The 27,617-nt window shown below is 39.3% G+C and overlaps 1 protein-coding gene across 3 annotated transcripts in view; it reads right to left on the reverse strand.

Annotated features, from left to right (window-relative positions):
- Positions 1-27,617, reverse strand: part of ARID5B (AT-rich interaction domain 5B) — a 115,769-nt gene that overhangs the window by 51,319 nt on the left and 36,833 nt on the right. For all 3 annotated transcript variants that reach the window (XM_056494741.1, XM_056494742.1, XM_056494740.1), the window contains one exon: positions 17,942-18,172. In XM_056494741.1, the coding sequence (XP_056350716.1) occupies positions 17,942-18,172 (231 nt within the window). The remainder of the gene's footprint in view (positions 1-17,941; positions 18,173-27,617) is intronic.

Below are 27,617 nucleotides of genomic sequence, written 5' to 3' on the forward strand. Positions count from 1 at the left end.
CTGTGTTTTGAGCCTATTGTGCTCATCCCACCCTGCCCTTTCCTTATCTTACTGGCAAGTAAGAAAAACTGACTTCACTGGGAAGTCAAATCCTAGACACAGCCCCTCCTGAACTCCACAGAGGATGGCAATGGTCTCCCCTTCTCAACTGCTTTTCCTCACTGTTGCCAACCAGTGAGTCTGCACAACGTCAGACTACACTGATGAGATGACAGAGAAGGGCCAAATGAAGTAAGTGCCTGCTAACTGGAAGTAAAACGTGAGCCTTGCTTTGTGCAGTTTCATAGTTAGGCCTACCAGGGTTGGAAGAATTAATTTACTCACTGCAAAAGGGAATAATAGGCGGGGTTCAGTCTCACATGCGCAATGACATGAATGAACCACCAAGGGCTGGCAAGGGAGAAGTAGCCCTGGCATGGCAAAAGGAACCAGGATGGGGATGGGATTGAGACCATGTGGCAAGGGGGGGCAAAGGTGAGGCACTGAAGAATAGGAGGACTGAAGCAATAAGGGGAATCCGTACTTATGGACTGTTTGGATTACATACAGCAAGCAGTTAAATCCAGCACTCCCAAGGCAGGTGAAAGCGTCTCCAAGAGACACCTGGTGCTAGATGCTATGGAGCACTCTCTCATCATGGAAAGGCTGTCCCACACCACTGAAAGCATGAAGGAGTTGCTAATTGACTCCCAAGTGAAGTCTCCAACAGAAATTCCTTTGGAGGCACAAAGAAAGACACAAGGACCGATAGTGCTGAATGTAGGTTTCCCACAGCCCAAGTCAACAGGTTCCCTGTGCCAAAAAATGCAGCAGGCTGGGATCTGACAGTCCCAAAGCTGCATAAGCCAAAGGCAAGCCTTTCCCACAGTGCTGTGACAGGTACGTTGCTGCCTTTAAAACATCATCAAGTCTTCACTAAAACATTTCTCTGCTTCTGGAATCCTATGCAATACATAACACGGAACTTAAGTCTAAATTCAACAAGCCAATTAAAAAAATAAAATCAATGAAATGCTTTTATGAAAGAGAAGATTGATTTGCAGCTTATAACTTCCAGTAATGTAATATTTTAGAACTTTAATAAATAATGCTTTTATCTTGATTGCAAAATAATACCCTGCCATGAAAACACAGAGCAGAGGTAGGAAACGGTTCAACGAGAATGAAAATGTCACACTTTGCACAGAATGGAGCATTACAATTATTGGTGAAACACATTTTTCAAACTTGTTAACACAAAATTAACAATTACATACATCACTTAATTCTATAAGTGCATATCTCTCAAAGTACCCATTAGCCAACCATGCCTAGTTCAGTTTTAATATACATGCAGGCTTTGCAGCACAGAGGGGATGTAACTATGCAAGCGCTGGCACAGTAAACCCTGAAATGGCAAGTGCTATTAAATTGAGATGCAATCACGTTGAAAGGGAAACATTAACAAACAGCAGACAATTGAGAAGAAAATACAGGGCACTTGTGTTCTAGGACATGTGCCTAAAACCTTATATAACTATTCATTGTCTAGTTCATCTGGCCAGGGGCCCCATTTGCTCTATGCTATGCTATACTAATTTTATAATAATAAACAGTTATACAAGCTTTATGCAGTCATGCATATGAAGAGGTTGTGGAAGACATTACATTTGATTATGTTCCTAGCAAAGACACCATCTTGAAATGAAACACTGCCTGGTAGAAGTTCAAAATTAAAAAAAAAGAAACCTAGCCAAAAAAAAAAAAAACAACCCGAACAATGAAAACAAACAAACAGAAAATAAAAGATAAACTAAAGAAAAAGGAAACAAATATACACAAACAGATAATTTTACAACCCCAAACAAATGAAAAAAATCCTTTCTAAAAGGTTCCTCCCCTATCACCTCCACATTATGCATGACAGCTGAATACCCCTCATTCTTGCATTGTATTATACCCCATAATACAATGCAAGAATCTGCATGTTTCTGGATTATGCTCACTGGAAGACAATCAGTGATTTTTGGAAATGCAGAGTTTTTTTAAAAGACATTTTCTTTTTGTAAAAACAAAGCAAAATGGTTTACAAAGCCAAAAGGAATGCATGAAATAGCTGGGGTTTAAAAACCATGTTATTTTTTGCTTTAGCATGAACCAACATGAACCACTGAGATGCCTTAGTTAAGATTTAGCTGTACTACAAAACATTCATAGGATAGCAGCTGGAAAACTTGGGGATGAGAGACACAGGGCACAAAAACATATACACTACAAGCGAGATGCGATCCAGAAAAGTCATTTCATATTCCACATTTGTCTATGGAATTGTCTGAGAATTTTCTGCTCAACATTATTTCCAGGTTTATCACAGCAGTTCAAAACTGGCTATATTTAGTCACTGACCAGTGCCAGAAAGCACTACCAGACTATAGGATCATGGCATATTTTAAGTTTGATATCTCATCAACCATCAAGGCCAGAAATAAAATGCCTGTTATAATAAAAAAGACTAAAAGCCTCAGAGCTCCAAGATACATGAGGGATTTTTTCAGCTAAGTCATGAGATACCCCAACTCAAAAATCACATTCTGATTACCATTGTATGCCTGACACTTCCTGACCACCCTCTACATATTTTGATTTCAACATTTTAACATCTAATCTAAAAAAATCCCATTAAAGCTAGTGAAGCAATGTTTTATGTGGGACCCCTGAGGCACTTCCACATGCAAATACCACCACCACCACATACCAAAAGAAAAGAGTTGGCAACCAAGTGGCACTTAAGCAGATGAGTAGAAGAGCAAACCCCAAAAAACTTTAATGCCAGATTCTGATCTAAATCACAGCACTGTCAATTCAAAGTAATTGACTCCTGTGGATTTATATGAGGGGAAAGAAGATCCTAATCTTGTTCTTAACCTTTACCTTTGAAGTAGAGATGATCATAAATCAGGTTTTCCTATCCAACAAGAAAATGTCAGAATTTCATAACTTTCTTCAAACTGGGCAGGCAGTCAAAAATGTTCTGAGTAACACTAACAGGTTTTTTAATTTTAACGTGTCTAATGAAAGCAACTGGAAATATTTATACAGATTAAAACTCTCATCTCAAATGGTTTTGGAAAGGCAGTGGATCCCACTGTATGTGGGCTCAAAGCCCTGTGCTTGAACAGTGAGCATTGAGTTCCCCAAGCTGCTGCAATGGTGCAACCACTGGGGAGACTGTGGAACAGCACCAAAACTCATCCAGATAAAGGGATGGGTACAGGACATGGCCACACTAGCACCATCTGTGATAGTGCTGGCCTGGAGAGTATGTCAACCCATGATAAAACTTAATCCTTCTAATTCTAGACCAAGCATTTAAATTCAACCTTTCTGATAAAAAAAAAAAAAAAAAAAAAAAAAAAAAAAAAAAAAAAAAGGTAGAAAGACCAAAATCCAAACAGACATAGTGTCTTTGGGCTGTGACTGTAGAAAAGGTATCTATTTCATTTAAATGGCATCTTCAAGTGCTAAAAAAAAGCATGAAGGAATTGACTTAGTAGAATGAGACAACTTTGTGTGAGGTAAAAGGTACACCTGAATTAAAATGCAGCAAAGTGGGAACCAGGGGCAATGCAAGAGAAGGGGTGGAGCCAAGTCCTACCAAGGGGTTTTCCTGGAGCTTAGACCCATGGCCAAATGCTCTTATCAAAAGAAGCAGGAACCTCACCCCTTCTCCAGCTGCAGCAATGCAAGACAAGATAGCAAAACTCTCTTCAGCCACTAAGGAGTGTTTGTTGACTTACTGTAATCCATTTAACCACTGTTACCTTGCTTTGGTCTAGGCTTCTGAAACTGCAAAAGCCCATCTTACTGCAGCCTCCTACAACTGCTTCTGGCTGCATGACCCACCTCATCTCTGCTTTTCACTGACGTCCAATTGAAGCTTGTATTTGCTACTTTGGGACTGTCTGATTTTCATGGATCTGCATGCTTAGACCCAGTCAGGACAGCCCTCATGCCTTCTCCAGCTCACCTGAAAAAGGAGATGATGTTACTGCTCATTCATCCTGGCTTCCTTTGCTCTCCCGAATATTTCTGATGGTTGCTAGGCAACTATTGTTGAATACATGCATGAGGCATTAATTGTATGAGCACTTTAAAAGAGGAAAATTCTTTAAAACTGAGGACACTGCCATACCAAAAATAGGATATTTCTTTTATGAAGGGCAACACTCGTGGCTGGGAATGTTGAAGGCTGCAGTATGTCAGAGGCCAGATGAGTCACTCAGATTACTCACATGCAGTGCAGCACAAAAGCAGCATCTTAGCAGACCTGACTTTATAATAAAATTTTATTTTAAATTAAGTGCTTCAGATCTAGTTTTATCTTCTGACTCTTTTCATTGGGATATCACAGTCCACATTTTCATGAGATTATTTGTGTTGGGTCCAGCAGCTGTTACAGTTAGAAGGTAGGGAGTGTATCAGTTCAGTACCCTCTAAACTAAACATGGCACCAGCAAGTATTCCTCTTTGTTACACTTCAAAGAGATGCTGCAGTCTCACTGCTGATCCTAAGTGCTCTATGCTTCTTACCCATAAATGTGGATTTAATTTTATAGGTTCCCCACACCCCCAAACCCCCCCCCCCCCCCGCTAAAACACATTCCAATATCATGATCAAGCTCTAAAGACAGTAAACACAGAGTTCCATAAACTGACTTAAACTTCTAAACTCAGTAACCGCAAGGATTTGCAGCTAGGTAATTTTTAAGTGGTGGGGGGGGTGTTTTATAAAAATCCCATTTCTACCATAATTAAACGTTCACAATGTACACGTATTCATCTTAATCACAGGCTACCTTTCAAAACAACCAGCACCAAAAACCCCCTGAAGAGCTATCATTTTTTGGTAAATGAGTACAACGATTATGGTTCATTGCAAAATCGGGATGCTATAAAAGAATGAGGGCAACTCTACTGCTAATTTTAAGCATGGTATTCTGAGCTAAGAGCTGCTCAAGACCCTGGGAACAACCTTTTCCATTTTTCAAACTTGTGTTCTACCTCTGTGAAAGTTTGTAAGGGGACACAGATTTAGCTCAACAAAGTTCAGCTGAGGTTTGTAAGACTTGAAGGTGAAGGGACTTATTTAATCAGGGAAGTGAGAAGTAGAATCATCAACACCTACTTAAAGTAAACGTGTCACCCCACAGCAAACAGCTGTTTTTCACTGGGAGTTCAACTTCCACTACAATTGCAAATCCAGAGTGAAACATAGGAGGGTGATGACAGAGCTGAAAGATCGCACCCTACCTCTCTGTTGAAGCAGCAGCAGTGCCTGTGAATGTCACTTATGTTAGCAGGATGATCACCATTAGCGTTTTCACATACTCTTTTACCCTTTCTGTGACTTGAAACTGCTGATTTCAAATAAATTCATTCTCTTTTACTATCCACTTGTTTCTAACATCTTCTTTTTGGTTAACATTTCTTTAAAACTATTACAAAATTAAGGTGATCAGAGATGTCTCTGAAAGACCAAGGGTAAGACTCATGAAGTAGATACTGTAAGTCAGCAGAAGATCTTGCAGTGTGTTGTCACACATTTAAACGACAAGCTACTGAGTTATGTTTTCCATTCTTCATCTGCAGAGACAGCCCTTTGCAGAAGTTACTGAAAGTGGCCTAAAACGGACCTAAAATTCTCCCTGATCTCCTGAAGAGACAACAGGCCAGGGATTGTTCAGACCCCAGAGACCAGAGCATAGAAACACCCTGCCCGGTCAGTGCTCCGAGGCAGGCAACTGCTCATGGTGGATGGAGATGGGTAAGGAGGACAAAGACTATCAACACAGAACACAGGCCAACAACAGCCACCAGCGTGGATCAGTGAAGACACTGATGTTCAGCTCCTAACATACCATATTTCCTCCATAATCCTGTTCCTCATTCTCCTGTCCACAGAACAGATACAAAGCTCTGCCATGTCTAATTGAGAGAGCAAGCAAATTTTTTTGAAGGTTTATTTTATTTTATAATGGACACAAGATTCAGCACAGTCTAGCCTTTACTGGCCTGGATGCTATAAACTACATATATTAATAAAGTTAGTTTTTGAGGTCAGAAGGAATTAGGAGGATATTCCCACAGTGTTTATCTTTTGCCAATACTGCTATACAGCTGAGTGACTACTTGAAGAAAACAGTATCTCTTTCTCGAGTAAGGGTCCTGTCTTTTGCAAAGAAGTCTTGATTTAAAGGATAAAAGTAACAAAGAATCTATGCAACTCTTATCTAAGTTGTTACCACGGTTAATTACGCACCGCTGCTACCTAATTGTATCTTAGTTTCAGCATTAATTTATCTGCTTCCCCTTTGAAGCATGGGGTCTTGCTATGTGTCTGTTTGCCAAATTAGAGAGAGCTATTGCTGTGGGTCTCCTCTTACTGGAAGTCCTAACAGACTGATTGGGCCCCTCCTTAGTCTTCGCCTCTGTGCACTAACTGGAGTGACATTCTTTAGTCTTTCACTTAGAAGCAAGTCTTCTGTGCCATGAACTGCTTTTTGAATATGCAAAGGACAGGCATCAGAATCAGGTACAAAGATAAAAGTAGAGAAAAATCTCTCTAACAAAACTCTTCCTGCTCTTCCATGTTCCTCTACAAGCCTGTAGTTCAGAATAATACATTACAGTGTTAGTAATACAGTTATTCCATGAAACTGTACCAGTCTTTTTGCAGTAAGCTATCATCATTTGACTGACTAACCAAAAATGTTAGCTCTTAGGGGGTTAATAATGACTTCCTTTAGCATTAGAGGTAGGAGTAGTAACACCTCTCTATTTCTTCTCTCTATTCCCTGCTTATTAATCCAAGAAGCAGGTCTGCTCTCCTACTCAACTGGTTATCTATCATTACCCCCAAGTAATTTATGGCACTAAGACCAAAACAACAGCTCTGAAGCACATGGAAATCCTGTCAGATCACTAAAAGACCAAGATACACCTGTATCTAATACTGAGGCCCAAACTTCAGCTGAAATGTAAACTACCACTGCTTCACTCACCTTTGGCCCGCTGTGGGCAATATATCAACTAAAAAACATATCACTAAAAAGTCATAATTGCCAATGATAAACATACACAAAAAATCCACACTACTTCTTTTATTGCAATTTGCCTTCACTTCCAGGACTTATGCATAAAAACAAGGTCCTAGAAAGAAACTACCAGAATCCACTGGCTATGTAAAAAGGGATTGCTGAGGTCTCTTAATCTATTTGTGCAAATTATAAATGCCTGTGATGTGTTTGATCAGGTTTACAAAGATGCTGACAGGTAACGAGAACTTAAACAGCACAGTTGTCAACAGAGAGAAAAAGCCCTACTCTGGATCACCCTCAACACCCTCACTTGATTTCAGAGACAGAAAACTATAGAAAGAATTTTAATGACCTATTTTGCCTCTTTTGCAATTTGATTTAAAAGCAAATTCACAAAATCCCAGTCACATGGAATTTAAATTCTGCAGAAGTCTCACCCACCAGCTATTACTACTGCAGTGTTTAAAAATTTAAAAGAAAACAACCCCAGACCTGAACAAAACTTTATTTTTCAATTAATTTTCTTACTCTGATTTCTCTCCACATTGCATCACCTCCCAATTACTTTGATTTTGCTGAGTGTGCCAGTTTCTTAAACACACAGCTATAAAATGTATGGACTAATTGTTGAGCAGAACTGAAGAGCTATTAAAACTGCAATAGTACAGCACTTGCAATGGTGGTCTATTATTTCTACATGATTGGTTTTGTACAGTCTAACTCATGCAGTGAAACTCTTAGATAAATTAACTCCTTCGTTTTGACATAAACAAAGGGAGAATTAAAGGAGAACGAACATTATTTTCTGCTGCTATTTTAGACATACGGTTCATAACATCCATGAACGTTCCTGGAAAGTTACAAATTATTTAAATTGAGAAAGCCATTTGCTGTTTTATCAAGTCTGTAATACACAAAATTTGGCTCCAAAATTATCTCATTTTCCCATTTCATATTTCCCTGTCATCTACATAGTAGAGCATATTTACAGAACTTTATAACTATAATATACAATTCAGTCATTTCTAAATAGCCCTGTAAGAGTAAGCCTGAAATGTACACATTTTAAAGATTACTTAGTGAACACCAAACCCTTTCCCAGCTGTTTTAAATTTTGAATTTCCCAATAAATGAATAACATACTAAAAAAGCAAACAAGATCTGACATTATTTAGTCTAAGTTTCTAAAATGGCATAACATCTGTAGCTAAAAACAATTCTGAAAAACTATATTTAACTAGAGCAGTATTCTATTATTCATAGCTCATTTTCCTTACAGACTAGGGGACTTATTATGGTGTTCAAGCATTTCAAACATTTCTTTTAATTGTTCAGTCCTTCCAAGAGCCAAACTGCTGCAAAAACGGGGAAAATGTTCACTCATATCTTTTATATATATTCATGTGACCAACCCATGATCTCAGTTAAGTGCCACAACTGTTCATTAACACACATCACAGCCCCCCAGTCAGCACTGCGAGCTTTGAAACCATGCCAGAAGCAGGGGCTCAACAAATGGCACTTTGACCTTTTCACTACTAACTTCAATCTTTATTAAAATCTGTCAGACGTCAGCTCTGTCTCTCTCTTTGACCATCTTTTATGGGCTCCTGAAATACCTAATATTCATTCATTAAACGGAAAAGTTTGTTACATTCTTACATAATGATAGATTGCCCTTTCACATGCAATCGGCTTGTGAAATGCCTCTGATTGAAAACGAGAACGAAACACCCCCTCCCCCTGCCGAACAATTCTAAATTCAGATTGCTCACTCACTTCCAGGGAAATCGGGCATGCTGCCTAATATGAAAAAATCTCATGGCATCCAGGCAAGTTTAGCTCCATTTTATGTTCCCCTTATTAAATTTCACCTTAGCAACATACAAAATCCTCACCCTTTTCAGTTTCATGTTTGCATCTTCACTTCTTTGGTCCAAGCATTTATGGGGGGACAGAAACTGAATGTTTTGTGCAGCAGAGTTTCAGTTTCTTACAACAGAGTCACCAAAATCAGCAATCCCATGGAGGAAAATGCAACTAGAGACAAATAAAGGCTTTTTATGTTTTTTATGTTGTTTTTTTTTTATGGTGCTCAAGCGTAGATTTGGGGGGGAAAGGGGAGTAAGAGAAAGAAATTATGTTTGTTTTTTTTTTTTAATTTTTCTTTGCCTACCAGTAATTAAATAATTACACATTAAGAACAAAACAAAACAAAAAAAAACCAGAAAAAGTTCTCATGAGTCATTTATGTGTTTTTATTCTTTGTGTAAACTTTTTGGCACACCCTATATGCTTCATTTCTTGCTTTAAATAAGTAAGTACTGGAAACTATGCATAATATTTGGAACCAAGGGGAATGACACATTGATTCAAAGTTTACTTTGTGTAAGTTTGCATTTTCCAAATTTGAAATGCAACTTCAAGGAAACCTAAAACTCACCTTCAACCTCTGAATCCTGTCCCCCTTCACCCACAGATTATGTAGAAGGTACAAGCTATTCATTTAAGCAGCACAGTGAAGTATCATCATTAGGTGTGGCTTAGTTGCCTGGGATACTCCTATCAGCCTGACCAGTGGGGAGCCTGGGAAGCGTGAGCTCCAAAGGGGGGAAAAGTAAACAAAGTAATGAGTAACAGTTACAGCTCCTTAAAATGTGTACATTAACCTCTGTATTGGGAAACTATTTGCTTTTTAGAGGCAGCACCCTCTGCTTGAAATAATGATAAGCATTTTGGAAATTCCATCTCAAGCCAAAATGAAATTACCCAAGTGCGCTCTTGGAGAACAAAGCTTTTTAGTATACCTTCAAATGGACTCAGGTAAGTTTACAAATGGCCTAAACCTAAAAGATCATTAACTAAAATTACATTTGTTTTTATTGAAAGACAGCCTCAAGTGCTGACATGTAATATATGACATGTGATACATAATAATACTGTTAAACCAGTTCTGACATAATATTTCCCTAGGCATAATAACCACAAATGACTGCTTTAGTTAAGAACTAGCCAGAAACAAAATAGATCCACGTAAAAGTAACTTTAACCATAAATACCTCAACAACATTTTATGTCACTTTGTAAAAAAGTTAAAGGAGTCCCATAATAATTAACAACAAAAACTTCATGTTCTTTACTATTGTATGGTGGTTGTGAAAGGTTATTTCATAGTCCCGCAGCTGCCAATGCTGTAAATTATGCAGGCACCAAGAAGCATTAAGGAGAAATAATAGCAATTTAAACGAAGGGTGACGTAATTCATGATAAACAGTCATTGGAAAATATTACAATGTTGTCTTTTTTGAGTGGGTTTAATCAAAAGAATGTGAACATATTCTGACACACTTTTCCACTGTATGGGAATGGGGGCCCTTCCCTGGCCGTAAGGGTCTCCCTTGCTCACGGCCACTGTTGTGGCCCAGCCCCAGGGATGCTGCTCACAAAGTTTGGGTTGCCAGTGGGCCCAGAGCGCTGAGACACAGCTCCAGAGTCTGAGCAGGCCTGGTAGTCCAAGGGAAGCATGGAAACCAGGGGAACAGTCAAAGATGCACTAATGAAGGAAAATGAGGCAAAAGAGGTGGCTCCAGAAATAAGACCACCTGTGATGGGCATGGCTCACAAATATGATGAACATAGCCTGGCTTACCTTTTGCTCTTATCATAGAACATTATTTTGATAGTTGAATTGTAAAACCAGCCATTGAGGGGAAATCTTACATAGAAGGAATTAGCAATGTACATCTACAATCACTTATTGAATGGACACCAGTAAAGTGGATGTGTGTGTAATAGATGACAAAACACATGCTATGTGTTACATTTATCAGGCACAGAAGAGCAGCTCACTTGCAAACCCTTGTTTGCTGGAACTACACATTAATTCTCACTGAACTCTGTCTCGTAAAACATGTAAACCCCCACAATACCATACAGTCACCAAGCTAAAAAATAAAGTTCTGGGCACACCCAGGCCCTTGACTCTGCCACGGGCACTCTTGAGAGAGGACGTCTCACCAAACCCAGGGCTATCCCAGCCAAGCCATACTGGGCACCCCACTGTTCACAGCCCTGATGCTCCTCAAGCAGCCGGGTCATGGCCTCACGCCGTCACTGCAGGCCCTTGGCACAAGGCCCTGCCTCAAACTGCTACCCAAGGGCACCTGAAGAAGTAAGGAGCCACAATAAATTCCCAAGCACCCTCCCATGGGAGCAGCTCTCTCTCAGTGACACGGTGGATGCTGCAGGCCTCTCAGGCAGCTCCTCTGTGCAGCCACGACCGTCCCAGTGAGAAGGGATGGCGGGAACGGGCAGGAGCAGCTTTTCAAGCTGTACCTGCCCTTCCACTCAGTATCTGCTGCCTTCCTGAGGGCAGCAGGAACATGCAACGCAAATAAAATCAGTGTTCTCCATCAAGGAGTTTTGATTATGTAGTGAAAAATAATCTCTCTTACTATTTATCCTGGTTACAACTATGGCTGCTAGTGAAAATGCACTAAAAACCAGAAATGAATAGAAGCTAATGCAGAAGCATTTGTTTCCAGTGAAGTTCTTGCAGACAGGAATGTATTTTATCTTACTTTACTACACATTACTTTATGTTCACTTAACAACTTGCTGTTAACATTGGGTGAGATTCTGTCTTTGGTTAACTAGTGAAAATCTTGAGTAACAGTCACAGAAGTGCATTGAGTTATCCTGGATTTACACCACTAAGGAAGGCAGAATGTGACCCCTTATCAGTGCCTTTTTGCTTTGAGTATACAAATATTTTATACATTTCAATGAGTGACAGAATGCAAAACTTGCAAATATTTATTTTTAGATGTATGGGGAAAAAGCAACTAGAGCTAAAAACATTAAGAATGAAGAAATCACTTAACAGAAGCAATTATGTTGGGCACATAAACAGCTCTGCCTTCAGATATTTTATTCAAACGCTGCAGAGCACACTAGAAAATATCAATTGTTTAAAAAAACTCATCCAAATATTTTTTCACAACTGAAAAGTCGATTATTATAAACAACATCTGGGGATCGTTAATATCTTGCTCGACAGTTGAATTAACAAAATAAGAAAGAAATCTGACCAGAATCCAGAACATTTCCAAATTCACTCTCTCAAGCTAAAAGCTTGTGTTTGCAGAGGTGGGGAGGGAGGGAGCAGGAAATGTACATTTATCTATATTGTATATAGCACTATTATGCATTAATCACTACTTCCTCTCCAGCTATGTCCTGTTTTTGTTTTGAGAGACCAAAAATCTGAAATATTTAGCTAAGCCACCCTGCCCAAGACCTTGGAAAAAATTTACATATTTTTCAGACTGTTGGAGATGCTACCCTAAAGCTCCATCTAAGGAGTTCCCAGTATCCATGTTAATAAAATATCTCCATACTTCTCCTATTGCAGTTCTAAATGTTTTAAACATTTCAGTCTTTGCAGAGGAACACTAACACCAATTCCACTCTAATATCACATCTGTATTAAAACAAAGAAGCCCGAAGCATCTGGAAACTTCAGGTATTTCACTGATATAAATTATCCTGCAGGTAGCCAAAAGAGACAACAGCAATAATGCTGATATCTTACATCACCTGAAAAACTTTTAAAAAACACCCAGTCAGCCCAAGCACAATTTTTGTACTGGAGCTAGCTTAAAAAGAAAAGCCAACTCTGACTCTTTGGCTCACACAAATAAAGTAAGTCACCAACAGGAAAACTGTATTTCATTTAGACTGAACACATTCTTCCGTCTTTTTTTTTATTTGTTTGATTTAAAGACTCTTTCCCTGACAAGGTTTTATTTTGTTGGTTTTTTTTTCCCCCTAAACAACTGATTTTATCTCCGAGTCACAAATTTCTGTAAACTAAGGTGCATAATGAGAGCAAAGACCAAATTTCAGCTATACCAGGAGCAATGGTACCCCTCTATACCCTGAAGTCACCAGCTTTCATGCCACAGAACTTTTCTGGCACATGATCCATCCCTAAAAAGTCCTTTCTCCTTCATAATGCTGTCCTTCCATGGCTTCCCTGGCCAATGACAAGAAGGAGGGTAAGTCTTTCTGAAACTGTTGGCTCAGAAATTCCAGCAGCTGGGAGGACTGGTAAGTCACCCCTCATTCCTAACCACTCTCTGCCAGCCCTGGAAGTGAGACAAACTGCCTTCTCCATTATTTTACAAGGACAGATGAGCTGTTGAAGGTTTTGAGGTTTGCATTTTAATGTAGATAAATTTTCCCCTAGCAAGCAATGTATCATTAAGTTTGGGGGGGGTTGGGGGATGGGGAGAGGAGATAAGTGTGCCTGCAATGCCCTTTTGCACATGTTTTTTTGTTTTTGTTTTTTTTTAACGAGCAGTTTCCCTCTGCATTGCTCATATTATGGCCAAATGAAGATAGTTAATTTTTCAGAGAAAAAGTTGTATTTAGACCATAGTAGGTTGTAGTTCTCTCACTTTGTGGTATGCAATATTTTATAAAACAATTGGGTTTTACATGCAAACCCAAAACCTTCTTTTGGGTGTTAACACGTGTTTACAAGTAGTCCAGGGACCAAACAGACTGTTTAGCCACATATTGGATGCAGCATGCTGTAAAAATAATCCAGAATGATTTAAAATTTACCAAACAGATTTTGAAATTCGAGAAGAAATAAGGTATTTAGTCTTCTCTTACACTCCCGTTTATAGAGAAAGCAAGCCCATGCATGGAATGAAAGACAGCCTTTGAATCCATCTTTAGCAGACAGGATTTATAACATTTATCTAGCAAAGCACCATGGCATATCCTTCTGTGTGAAATTTTCACCTGGTGAAGCTGATGGAGCTGAAACTCTCCATGACCCAGACCACAGCTGGATCACAGAAGGATCCTGGCTCACTGATGTGCCTGGAAGCCATTCCATGCCATGGAGCTGGCACAAGCCTGGCAACTGAAGTCACCTTTTTTGGACAAGCAAACACAGAACAGACATGTGTTGCTCTAGCAACAAGTGCACATTGATATATGCCCAGTGACCTTCAGATACACCTTCTGAACACTCACAGGCAGCTTTGCCTCCAGCTAGATCACTTTGGTCTATAATAAAAATTATTACAAATCTAATGTTTTCATTCCTTCTCCCTTGCAGCACGTATGATTACACAGCAGATGCCAGTAAATGATATGCATTTACAAGAGTTATTCAGTAACAGTAACCCCAGAAGCTGATAAAAAAAAAAAAGATTTTGAAAAAGGTCTCAAGTTGAAGAAAATGAATTGTTAGTTTTCAATGCTCATATTCATTTCATTATCCACCTGGCCTGCTTCATGCTGGTGAGGACCTTTAATTGCTCTTATTTCAGATGAGGGATACGAGTGTCATGTTTATAAGCATGGTTTGTATCTTCTGCTTTCTGAACAGAAGCAAGCTTTTGAGCCTATCTGCATTCTGGAGGGGAATCCTCCAAGAGAGTTGGATTAACTAATCAGTAGTTATATCAACAAGAATGGGAGCAGGAGGCTTCCCACTCACAGCAGTCTTTCCTCTGTAAATGTAGAGCAAGTCCTTCCGTGGCAGGCTGCAAAGAAGTACATGCAAGTGCTTGAGCCTTCCAACTGCTGAGCCCATTCCTCAGCAGCCTGCTTCTACAGTGGCCTCTAGATGAGATGCTGTGGCACACAGAGGAGAATCAGAAGAGGACTGTGCAAGAAAAGTCCTAAATATTCCTGTCCAAACCACCTGGGCACATGCCATACAGCAGTGGACACAGAGGGCAGAGGAAAGCACAGGTAGCTGGGGTGTTGGCAGCACCTGTGGCAGCCCAAGCTGGAGCTGGAGGGGAAGTTTAGCACTGCCTGAGCCTCAGAGAGGCTCTATGGAAACACAGAACTGCCCAAAACCTTGCTGCATCCCTTCCAGCTGTACCTGTGGGAGCTCACAGACAGCACCTATATACATCTTCTGCTTTAAAAAGTCCCGCACTAAAACAACATTATTTATTGTCAGCAAAACTTAATTCTTCTTTCTCATTTCCTAATTTATTTATTTTTGTTAAACACTAGAAGAAGGAAAAAATAGAAGAGGGAAAAACAGGCAAGGAGTATATGTCAGAGGTCAACAAATTTTTTTTTGTTATAAATTTATAATAAAAGTAGAGAATATTTCCAGGAAAAACGTTTTGGTCTATTAAAGCTGCCTAACAAGGAAAACAGCTTACATGCTGGGGGTTCTTTGTAAAGGTGTTTCTGGTCTGTCATTTGTGACATGCTATATCTGTTGCAAAGTACTCCAACATACACAGAATGTGTAAGACTTGCCTCAAAAGCAATGCTTCTGAAGAAAACCTGGCATCCACATCAGAAATCAGTGCTCCAGTGCTTCCTACATAAAGACATCAGCAGAATGTATTTCCAAAATTTTGTATTTGCTTTAGAGTTAGGAAAATATCAGGTAAAAATGGTGACATACACACTCTTACCTTCAAATCTCTTACCTGAAATGTGTTCTTTCTGCACACATTTCATTTGCAAGGTAAGAGAGAGACAAAACTTTCAAATTAAATGAGTCTAGATCTCCTTCCAGATACCTTTTCAGAATTTTAGTCACCGTTTTTGTAATCTGGTATCCCCTCAGATTTGACTGAGAAATACCAGTGCCTTAGAGTAATCTATTTATCTACTGTACCACCCTGTTTCTGTTTAGCCTTAGCAGTCATCACTTTCCACATGTGACATCAATCTACATGGTATCAATGTAAACTGTTTGTATAATGAAGCGTTGTACATTTCATTATCCTGCCAGCAAAGAAAAAGATAACCTAGTACTTTGCCTATTGTCTTCAACAAAAGTAGCATAATTGAAACCATACATTTTGCAATTCAGATATGGAACCACATACTGGCCAGTTTTTTCCTCTTAAAACAGTAAGGCTCACAAGTTTTACATTATTATTTTCATAATAAATACTTTTAAACAGTGTTTTTGGAGGAATTGTTGTGGCTTTTTTTTTTTTTTTTTAATAGGGATTTTTCAAAATCTATTTCTTAAACCAGACAAAATTTTAAATATACATTCTTAATTTCTATGGCTATGATTTCTGTGGCTCTGGTTGATAATGAGATAATTGCCTCACAAAGGTCAAGAGAACAGCATAGCTTGCTTTCAGAGGCTGAACAAAGCTCTTGCTATGGTTCACTAAACGTAGTTTCTGCATCACTCCACATCTCTTTGATTCATCTATTACTAATATTCCATGATACACTTGCATTATGGATCCAACTATTTCAACAAACCTGTAATCAAGGAATGACCCTGAATAAAATACTCCACAGAAAGCAGATGGTAGGCTCATCAAATGCCTTCAAGCCTAAAATAACCTTTCCCACATAAAAAGGAGAGTCAATTACAACTGAACTTTATATTCTGAGCTTGAGCTCAGATTAAATAAAAAACAACATGATACTATTGTGTCATTGGACCAAACTTCCAGGGCATTTAATTAATTTTTTTTCACCACCCCCACACCCTAAGAGCAACCAACACTTTTATTCAGGGTTCGTTCAAATCCTGTAATGTTTTGTGTGAGTGTGAGCAGACTTGACAGTTTGGGCCTGATTCTGAAAAATCTTGATGGCACAAAACTAAAACCAACCCCAGCACTCATGTGCTCCAGTGACAACACCACATGAGGAAGGAGCTTGTCTGCCTTTTGGGAATGGAGTGGCAGAGCAGCAGAGAAGCATATACCTTACAAAATGCCCCAATGCCACCAGATGAGTCAGGGTTTCTCTGTGGACACAACAATGCCTGAGCTGGGCACCAAGCTCAAAGCCAGTGTGCTGAATTCAGAAAAACAGGTAGATGACTCTCTCATCAGAAACATTCCCTCTCACTCTCATCATTAAATGTTTAAGGGCACCAGCAGAATTTTTTTTAAGAGACCACAGGAGCCTCCTTGCAGAGATGTGGGAGCCTTGGAAGCGAAGGGATACTCACCACCATGCAGACTTTGCAAACATTAGCCACAGAACCCATCCATCTGGTGATATAGGGGATAAAACTTAATTCTGTACACTGCTAAAGAAACTACACTGGACCCATTACTGGGTGTCTACACAGCATGCATTCTGCCACATATTCGAAGCACATCTGCTGTAATTGGGATGATCTGACACAAAAAATCCCTGTGTAAAATCACCTGGTTGCTATCAGGTGTCAAATCTTGCAGTCCTTTCTCCCAGCTGTAAGGGGCTGTGTACTCCTTAAGAGCTGCAGAGTATTCCCTATGCCTTTTGAATTTAGTGGTGGCCTCCCAGAAGTACCTCTGCACTCATAAAATCAAGCTCCTAGCAGTGGCAAAGCCATGTTGAACAAGCCCACATTCCAAGATGACCAGAAACACACCAGCTACAGCTGACACTCGTAAGGGCCCTGGGAGCACGGCTGATGAGAGCTCTGCAACAGCAATGGGGTGTGCCAGGACTCTCTCCTATTCTGCCTTTTTTAGCCTATTGCACCAACGACTTCAAAAAACTAACACACACCATACAGCTTCTGAAGACAGGTGAATGGTTAAGGTAGATGAACATCAAACCTAGGCAAAGCATTGTTTCACTCAGACCGAGTCACCGTGCTGCACCCCACCCGAGTAACATTATCTTTGACTGTGAACTCAGGTTGCAACACTGAGATCACCAGTGGCCAGAAGCCTTCAGTCTTAAGAGAAGAAAGAGCATACTTGGTACTGAACATTTAAATCATAAATAGCATTGGTTCACTTCAAAAGAATCACATCTTTCCTTTGGAAATCAGTAGACTCTTAAAAGAAGCGAAATGTCTTTATTTATGAGAAAAAGGAAATAGCTGTAATGGGACTTACCAAACTCATCACATATACTCTCATTTTCTATTAGGGTAGGATGATCAAATGTATCCCGACAATAGAAGATTTGGGGGTTCTTGCTCGTTACTGCAATGCCTCCAAGGGCTAAAACAAACTGGTCTGTTAGTATTGAAGAGGGCTTGTCCTGAATGCGCTTTAACATGGAACGGTATCGACAGTACTGTGGGTAGCTGAGAATCAAAAGGTTTGAATCTTCGTCATCCTCACCTGGAAGAAGAGAAAAAAATACTTTTACTATATCAGAAAAATACAAAACAAGAGTTGTAACTCAAGTATTTCAGAAAAATTCGTTTTTTCTGAAATAAGTTCATCTTTTCTCAAGACCTAAATTTTACAGCACAGTGGGTCTGGAAAGAAAGGTTAAAAACAGAAATCTAAAGAGAGTTTATTAAAATAGGTTATTTTCTTCCTTTCTGTTCTGTTTTCCCATACTTAATCACAAATGACTACCTGGATGAGCAAGAAAACACTGCTGTGCAGAAGGTGGCCAAGGGCCTGAATCAAAGTGTTCTCCATACTTTGCCAATTTGGCTGCTTCAACAAATATTATCTGTAATTTTTAATAAGTTCCCCATACAGCTTTACTGCACTCATGTTTACAACAGCTAACATATTTTAAAAATAATAATATACAAGCCTCAGAACATACAGCTATTACCTCTCCTTGGAAGTACCTGATACTGGCAACTACCAAAGGACCTCTGGGCCAGGGAGGTGGGCTGATCTGACCTGGTCATTGTTGAATGAGCACGAGGTGCTCATTCAATCCCACAAGGTGGAAGCAACTTTCTTCACATTAACTGCAAATGCAGCAGGATTCAATAAAGCTGGGCTCAAAATACAAAGCAATTTAGACTTCAGAGCTTTCAATTCCTCCATGGTTTAGATGACATCACATATGAAGGTGGCATATTTTGAAATATCACAATCAAGTGTCATCATATAACCAGAAGGAAACCTAACAGGAAAGAAAGCCTAACTCAGCTAGGGACACAAACATGAGAAATTACTCATTTGCAGGTATGTAGCTAGTACCCAGCAGCACTTCTTTTTATGCTTATTTATCTCCTCAGGTACGTAACTGAACATGGCTTTCCAGGCATGCCAATGAAGACAAAGTAACAGCATCCAGTTTACGTTTTTTGCTCTACTCTGATTACTGAATAACTCAGCTATTTCTTCTGCCAGAGACAAAAGGTCTACTAGTTAATCCCATTACCAACACTGAAATCACCATTCTTACTCCTAAAGTAAAAATCACTTCAGACATTGAAAGAAAAGTCAGTTCAGCTCTTTCCAACTAAATATGATGACACAACCCATCTGGATTGAGTGAGGCAATGGAAATGTTGAAACATAAAAGGCTAAATTTTAAGAAGTCTCTGGAAGCACCTACAGATATCTACAATATCACCTACATTATCATCTCTGCAGATGAATGCAATACTGTAAAAAAAACCCAACATGACAGATGGACTTGCCAAGCACTGTCTTTACTAGTAAAGCTCCTAAAAGTCATCACTTCTAAAAACTCAGAACTCTCACCCCTATCCTGGCATAGATGAGGAGAAAAAAAAAAAAAAAAACCAAAATCAAAAACATTTTGGTAAACAGCACTGACATTACATTTCTAAGAATATAAAATTGATGGCCCTAAAAATCTCTTTTGGCCAATAAGGATGTGGTCATGCTTTTCTTTGTTTCAGCAAGTATCCCATACGCCTACACAAGAGCATGATTGAGCCAATTGCTCCTGGGAATAAGGCCCTCTCTTCTTTATTAGGGAACTCTAAAAATCAGATCAGGAAAACTATTCTAGGAATTAACAAGCACATGATCCGTCCTTTAGCTCCTCTGAGAGTTTCATGTACGCCTGCTTGACGGTTATTACAACTTTATACCTTTGTGCAGATAGCAGTGAGCTGAATCTGTCAATCTGACAGCACTTTTCTTAGGCCAGGATGTGGTCAGCTTTTTAAACAGTGTGCATATAAATGTATGTCCCACGTGCCTTTGTAGTAAACCATTCGTTTCTGGACAAATGTGCTGCAAGTCCCTGCACAGAATTACACAAACTTTGTACCCCTGACAACTTAAACCCCCTGGCATAAATTAAAACCAAGTAATTTTTACAGGATCACTTTTATGCATGCCTGTGAAATTCCAGTGAGTACTTTGTGATGCATTTGTTTCCTTTCCTTTTTTACACCAGGTTCAATAGATACATCTAAGAATGAACAAAGGCTGAATAAACTGAAAATTTGTTTAGTGAAACACAAACAGTGTTCCTGGAACAAAGACTTTTTCCTCAACCACACCCACGTGAGAAGAGAGAAATCAAAGTAGACCAATCCCTAATAAAATGCAAGCCCGACGAAGAACTTTTACTTGCTTTTATCAAAACCTCGCACATGCTATTTAATGGTGGACTTAGTGAATATTGCAAATATTTTTCAGAAATACAATTAGAAAGAGTTTACTCTTAGAAGCAAAGCCCAAAATGTGGATCACATTCCATTAAAATTAAGAAAAGCAGCATGACTTCTAAAAACATAAAACTGAGATATTAGGAAACCAAGATGCTGTATTTCTGAGTATCATTTTAGATTCAACAGACAGAACATGGTAGAAGATAATACCTACAGTATCTGCTTGTGAGGCTCAACCAAAATTACTCTAATCCTATGCTTATATCATAATTGTGTGGTTTAATAACCCTCTCCAACGTCAACTTTTCATTTATTTTCACATTTCAGGGCTGAAAACAGAGAAACTGTAATTAGGAAGCAAGGTTCCACCTTGCCTAAGTGCCTATATCTGCAGAGGTATAATGCAACAGTTCCCTTTGTAAGAGGTAAAGGGAGCTGGGATTTGGCACAGCCTGGCATTTATGTTGGATTACATGTTCCTCAAGTTGTCTTTGTAAGTAAGAGAGGCATGAAATGCCAAACACAATGAATCTATGCAAGAACTGACTTTTCAAATCAGCACAACCATTTTTAATATGTAAGGCAAGACAATTAAATGCCTCAGAAGAAAAAAAAGTAAAGCCTGTTAAAAGGACAAATTCCTAACAAATCCATCTAGAGCCAGAACTATTTACAGAGAGAGCAGGAAAAAAACCCCTCTAACATGCTTTTTGTTTGCTTGCTTCAGAAACATCAGCCTATAATGTTATTGCTAACTGCCATAATCTACCCTCAACATCAGTAAGCATTATTTCTCTTTAAAAAGACCTTCACACCAGGATTTTATAGAGCTTGATGGAAAAACTATGCATGTTCCTTCCTGTACCTAATTACCTCAACTGCAAAAGCTGCCAAGTATTTTGCCCTTTAGTTCCTTTAATCGTATTAGTGCAAATGCATTTGGATGCCAACAGAAACAAACATTTTAAGATTTTTGCTTAAAAGATTCCAAATATGTATGAGGCTGGTGCTATGAAAGCACACTCCACTTCTTCCCAGAAAGCACAGAGTTATTCTTGCAGAAGAAATATGAATTTGTGCCTCTTCTAAGACTAAATGTCTAGTTTCGACCCAATTTAAGTAAAATAATGTCAATATTAACTGCTCTCACAATGATTTATGCTACCTTCTGTTACTTTATTACATTAGACATTTTTTTCTCCAAGCTTTATACTTTTTGCCGTCCTCCTAGCAACCACATAGAGGCTGAGCACCAACTTTACGCGCCTGGCACCGTTCCAGGCTCGACTGTTATTGATAATTATATTGAAGTTTCAATTTAATTGCTACTGTGTTGTGACACAGAATGTTTTTTGCAATTAGGCTTTTCCCATTTTCTGTCCATTCTTACTGAAAATGACTTTTTCAGTCCCCCCCAAGAAAACACAAGCAGAACAATGATACAGATAAGGGTCTGTACATCTGTTACTATCATTAACAACTCAGTAATGTGAAGGAAAGAAAAAAAAATTAAACGGAAAAAAAAAGGTAAATATTTCTCAGAAGGTAAATTTCTTTTCAGTTTAAGTGCTCTTTTTCTTCTTACAGTTACTCAATGATTTCCTGTTCTAATTACAGGACACTATACATAAAGTAATTTTTAAAAAGGAAATGTACCAGCACAGGAGGCGAAACAGAAACACTTGCTTGATATGGTTTAAAATCGCAAACCTACATATCTCTTATCAATTCTCTGCTCTACCTTTGTGCAATATATTCTACCACACATCTAGCATTTCTTCAGAGGCAGTTAACACAAATATATACATCAAAGTTGCAGTTTAACTGTAGGCAAAGGGAAAAAAAAAAAATTATTTTTTCTTCCTCCATGTAGCTGGTAAGTTGGAGGCAAGCCAAGCCTCGGAGTGGTAAATATTAAAAAGTACAAAAAAAAAAGTGGAAAAAAAAAGGCAAGGAAAAAAAAAGCAGCAGGCTTGATTAAAAAGCCAAAGAAGAGATATTCAGTTCTAGATCTAAATGAATAAGCCACAAACTATTTCATAAAAACATACTGTGACGTAAATTACACATCAGTATTGCACTGTTGTGGTAATTTTGAGAAATGGCTTGTACTGTAAGTCAGCTGGTAAAACCCCACCCTTAATGATTTTGTAATTCTCCATACAGCAATCAACTGGAGCAGTCATGAAATTGCCAAGAAGGAAAACAGACAGAGCTGTAGAGTTTGTAATAAAAAGATAATGTACTTTTAACATAACAGAAGTAGAAGATTGGTTTTATTAACAAAAAAAAAACTACTTAAAAGGTCCCAGGCTTGCCGTTTATTTTGATGAATGTTGACACAGATCTTCACAAGATAAAGCAATGGAAGCATCAGGGGAACCAGATAAAATGGGACAATGCTTTGGTGTGTGGGTAGCAAATTAAGCAAGGGAGCTATCTGGAATATAGAAAGAAAATGAAGGAAGTTGCAGGGTTCTGTCCATCAGGCTCCTCTCCCACACAGTGCCCTCGCTTCTCTGCCTTCTTTCATAACCCTCTGTTACTAAGGGGGTCTCCCAGTAGATTCACATATCATAATTAGTTTATAACTTGTACGCATGGCTTTGACTTATCATCAATATGCAGGCGATACAGAGGTAACGGAGGATGCATCTGGATGTCTGAAGGGAATGGTGCAGTGCTGAATGAACACGGCTCTGACCCCCATGAGGGAGGTCTCCTGACTACTGCAGGGCAGTGTGTTCACTGACCTCCCAAGACCCTCCAGCTGTTAAGATCTAGTTCTCTTGTTCTACTCCTCTGGCAATGACTTTCTACAGTACAGGCATGAGAACGCAGGTGTAGATGAAGCAAAGATGTGTAGTTCACCCTTCAAAACCAGTATCTGCAGGTAAGATAGGCTCTACACAGCTCAGAGCTGCCTGTTCTAATAAAAACCCAAAGAAAGAGAGCAGTTTTCAGCAGACAGAAATGAACTTACCTCACAACTACCTAAAAATCCAGAATCTCTCAAAAGGTCCGAAAACAACAGAAACAGCAGAACAATGAAAGAATAACCACAAAGAGGAATAAGAAACTGGGCCATTATGACCTCAAAATCTTTAAGAGGTATCTTCAAGAGGACGGATGCAATGAGTACACTTTCCCATATCATAGTCCAGCTATAACCTGTCAAACACCTCCAAACTTCCAAGATAACCCCAGGTAGCCAAGCAGCAATGACAGTCATCACCTATACCTCTGGGGACTCACGTGCAGTAAAGGATAGCTTTCCAAGTGAAATAACCTTCATGGGAGGATTATGCCTGGCTCCTGCAGGGAGCTCTTCCTTCTCACACTGAATTCTTTGCACAGACACAAGGCTAAGAAACACAGCAGGAATCGACGTCCCACGGTAAGAGTCTGCTGTGGACCAGGAGCAACAGCTGAGGGGTTCAGGTAACTGCATCATCATCACAAAACATGCTCTAGCACACTGATCCACCCTCTCTTTGGTGGTGAGGAAAGACTTCTCAAACACATCTCTTACAATCCACTCTGCCTTTTCATTCCCATGGTCTTTATCCACACTAGGAAAGTGGTGTTCCCCAGGTGCCTGTTAATCACAAAACCTAAAAATATTAATCTAAGAATCATATTTCTCTCACAGATAAATGCTAATACAGTAATGATTCAGCCACATGAGATGGGACAGGAAATCTGTGGTTTTGGTTTTAACTAAATTTGGGTAAATTAGTGACACAATGGGGATACCTCTTTGTTGGCAGGACCCATGCTACTCATCCTTGCTTTGAGAACCCCCCTCTATTTGAATGCTAATGCAATCAAGAACAAAGGCAATGTGTTGCAGGATAGAACACAGTGATTACATTTATGTTTACCAGATAATGATGGTGTTAACAAGTTGCCTGTAATTCTGACATGGATGTTTGTTTGCCTGCCTGATTCTGCTTTTAAATTGATCAAAAGGTGAAAGTCATTTCTGCCAATAGCGAGAATAAAATGTACAGCCTTTCTGCATGTGTCAGATATTTCTCCCCTTTTAAGGAGGAGACAGAGCTAATTCTCAGAATTTCATGCCACTTCCCCAGCCCTCTGCTTTCTGTCACAGTGCCAGCAGAACATCAGCCTTTCAAAGAATTCCTAAGCTTAGTTTAACATTTGAAAGAAAGAGAATACTTACAAATCTACTGGAGATTGAAATTACTGGAGATTGAAATTCAACTGAACAGCAGTACAGTCATTTAAAAAAAAAAAAGAAAAAAGGACAGCATCATCTAATACTTAGAGTATATGGCTGAAAAACATTTTGCACTTGGTTATTTGGATCAGAGTTGTTCTACTCCTACTTAATGGTGACAAACCAAATCAATGACTGACAGTATGCCCATATAACCAAATATTCTATAATATTTATCTTGCTAAATCACTCGAAATTCAAATGCTAAATCAAATTTTTGAAGACGATAAAAGAAATTTATTATGAAAAAGTTCCCAACCAGTATTCCACATCCTTTTTCAGTTCCTAATCCTATATTCAGCTCCTCATAACTGCAGCTCCAACCTTGTACTCCCAGGATGTTCCTGCACCTTAGGAAGGGCCTCTTAAACCTTACAAGGTGTTTCTAGACTCAGAAGAAGAGTGACTGACACTCATCATTTTCAGCTTTTATATAACCATCCACAGGCCTCAAACTGCTTTATGCAGATGAGTGAAAATTATTATCCCCATTACACAGAGAGAGAAACTGAGACAGAGAGAGCTTAAAGGATTTATTCTACAGCATCAAGCAATTTAGAGGGCAAGGGAGAGAGCAAAGAGGCAGGTAGAAATTCCTGCTGGGAAATTTCTGGGTGAGTGAGAGATTCCTAAGTTTCCTCAAAAGGGAAGTGACTGTCTGGTCATCCCAGCCAGCCTGGCTGCTTCCACCAGAGATGGGCAGGGACCAGGTGGCTGTACTGAGGGTTCTCTCTTACCACAACCATCTCCTCTGTCCCACACAATTCCAGTCACTCCTTCATTCTATTTGGGGGCTGCAGAGCCGGGATTATCTTCCCCTTCACAAAAGGTCTGCAGAGCAGGAGCTCACCCTCCTGCTGACGGCAGGTGACTGCCTTGACAGCAGCTGGAGGAACTCGAGAAAAGACAGCTAACACTGAGGATGTGGCTGTGAAATTTCCTCCCTGCCTCCCAGAATTTCCTTCTCTCCTTACTCCTCAGGTCCCAAGCATGGGCCAGCCCATGTCCAAACAGCCATGGATGGCTACAGTAAACTGCTCTGACATAAAAGGTTTTTAAACTGCCCTATTAACTTTCTAAAGCAGATGGAGATGGGGGGAAGGGAGAGATTGATGGTAGAATGGAGCACATGCTGCCTGTCCTCTTGAATGTTCTGGGTCATGAGGACCATTCAGTTTGAATGTGCATCAGCTTTAAAACAAGTATTTATCCTGGTTGTCTTGGTTACTGATAAGTAGCCTCAATTCTGCTGATAACAAAAAGAAGAAAGAATTAAAAAGGGGAGGGGAGCTGAAAACATAATTTGGTAATATGATGAAGCCAACAGGAGGAATTAAATCACATTAAACAAGCCAATCGTACTATAAATGGCTCTACCTCTGTATTTGCTTTTAAATCATCTAAGGATCTAACATGGCAGCTGCTTCAGTTTTAACAAAAAACAGTAAAAATCCCTTTTAATAACTAAAGAAAATAATGATATATTTCGCTTTAGCTGAATTCAAACGTAATTTAATTTTTCCTGAGGTGAGATTTGCACAGGGAACAATCAGATAATAAGTGTTATCATCCTCACAGACAAAACTGAACCAGCACTTTGCAATTCAAAGTGCTATTTAATGCACTGTTTTCTGCAATCTCTGAACACATTCAACATACCACTAAACTACACTTCAGTACTTACACATAAAGCCTGATCCTGCAAATACTTGAGCATGGGGGTTATGCTTTGAACACAAGTACTACAGCTGAGGTTGAAGTCACCCATTCCCTGTAAAACCTTTGCGGGGGGAGGGGTGTCACATCCTCAAATCCACTAACTTTCCCTACAACACCTTCTCATCCTCTGTATTACTATTACTATATCTATGATCATGCGTCTTGGTCCCACTTCCTGACGTGTAGCACTGTAGAGAGAAAATACTGGAGAATGAAGAACTCTGCTTTGGTGGAGAAATGTGCAACTAGAGCCCCTGGCAAGAGAGTGGCACACATTTTTACAGCAGTGATAATTAACCATTGGAAGAATGAGCTCAAAAATGCAACAGATTCCCCAACGCAGTGCTCAGGACTGTTTCTTCCTCAAGATGTTCTCTGGACTAATGAGTTTTAATCTCATGGTCTGTTACTTGTTTCCTGTGCTGAAGAAGCCCATGACAAAGCCATATTTGTGTGGCATGAAAAACTGAAAAGAAGTAGAAAGTTGCTAAAAGTTAAACTGACTTATTTGGTTTAATATCAGAACTAACCAGGTCTTCTGTCATCTCCTCTCTCTTTCACCTCTACACACCATTCAAACATAAATGACAGACAAGGAAACACAGCCCTACTTATACAGGACTGATTCATCACCTCTTCCTTGCTGCAGAATCAACCGCCTTCATTTTCCACTGCACCCAGAAGTATGAGTCAAAAGCCTTATTTTGGTGTCTCATACGAGGCTCTTTCATTATCATTCTGAAAATTCAGAGGAACTGCAACCTCCTCGAAATAGCAGAGGTAGAAGCTGCCGGTCCCAAAGCTGTGACATGGAGTGGAGGGTGGAAATGGTCCAGTGATTTAAACAGTCAAGCCCTGCTTTTGACGTTTATGCCCTCTTTGAAACCCTTAATGAAGTAACAATCCTGTTAATTCTTGCAGGGTATTTAATACACATAAAAACTGCATTATCTACTATTTACAATTTACTACAAACAAGCAGTATCTGACTCTGTATAAAAATAACAAGCTCACTGTAACCCTCCCCTCCCTAACCATACTGCTGATTTGTTTGACACATGGAGAAGTGAGAATAATTACATTTTACTGAGTGTGTCTCATTACACTGATTTAAGTAAGATTTCCAAAGCTGTAAAAATATGCTTTTCAATTTCATTTGTTTTTAGCAGTTCACTATGAAGACAGTTCGTAAAGCCTTCAAAAATTATCACCAATATAGACAAAAATTCTACCCTATTCATGTGGACATTTGACAGAGAGA

This window comes from Oenanthe melanoleuca, chromosome 6 (genome assembly GCF_029582105.1).
Source record: "Oenanthe melanoleuca isolate GR-GAL-2019-014 chromosome 6, OMel1.0, whole genome shotgun sequence".
Classification (NCBI taxonomy): Eukaryota; Metazoa; Chordata; class Aves; order Passeriformes; family Muscicapidae; genus Oenanthe; species Oenanthe melanoleuca.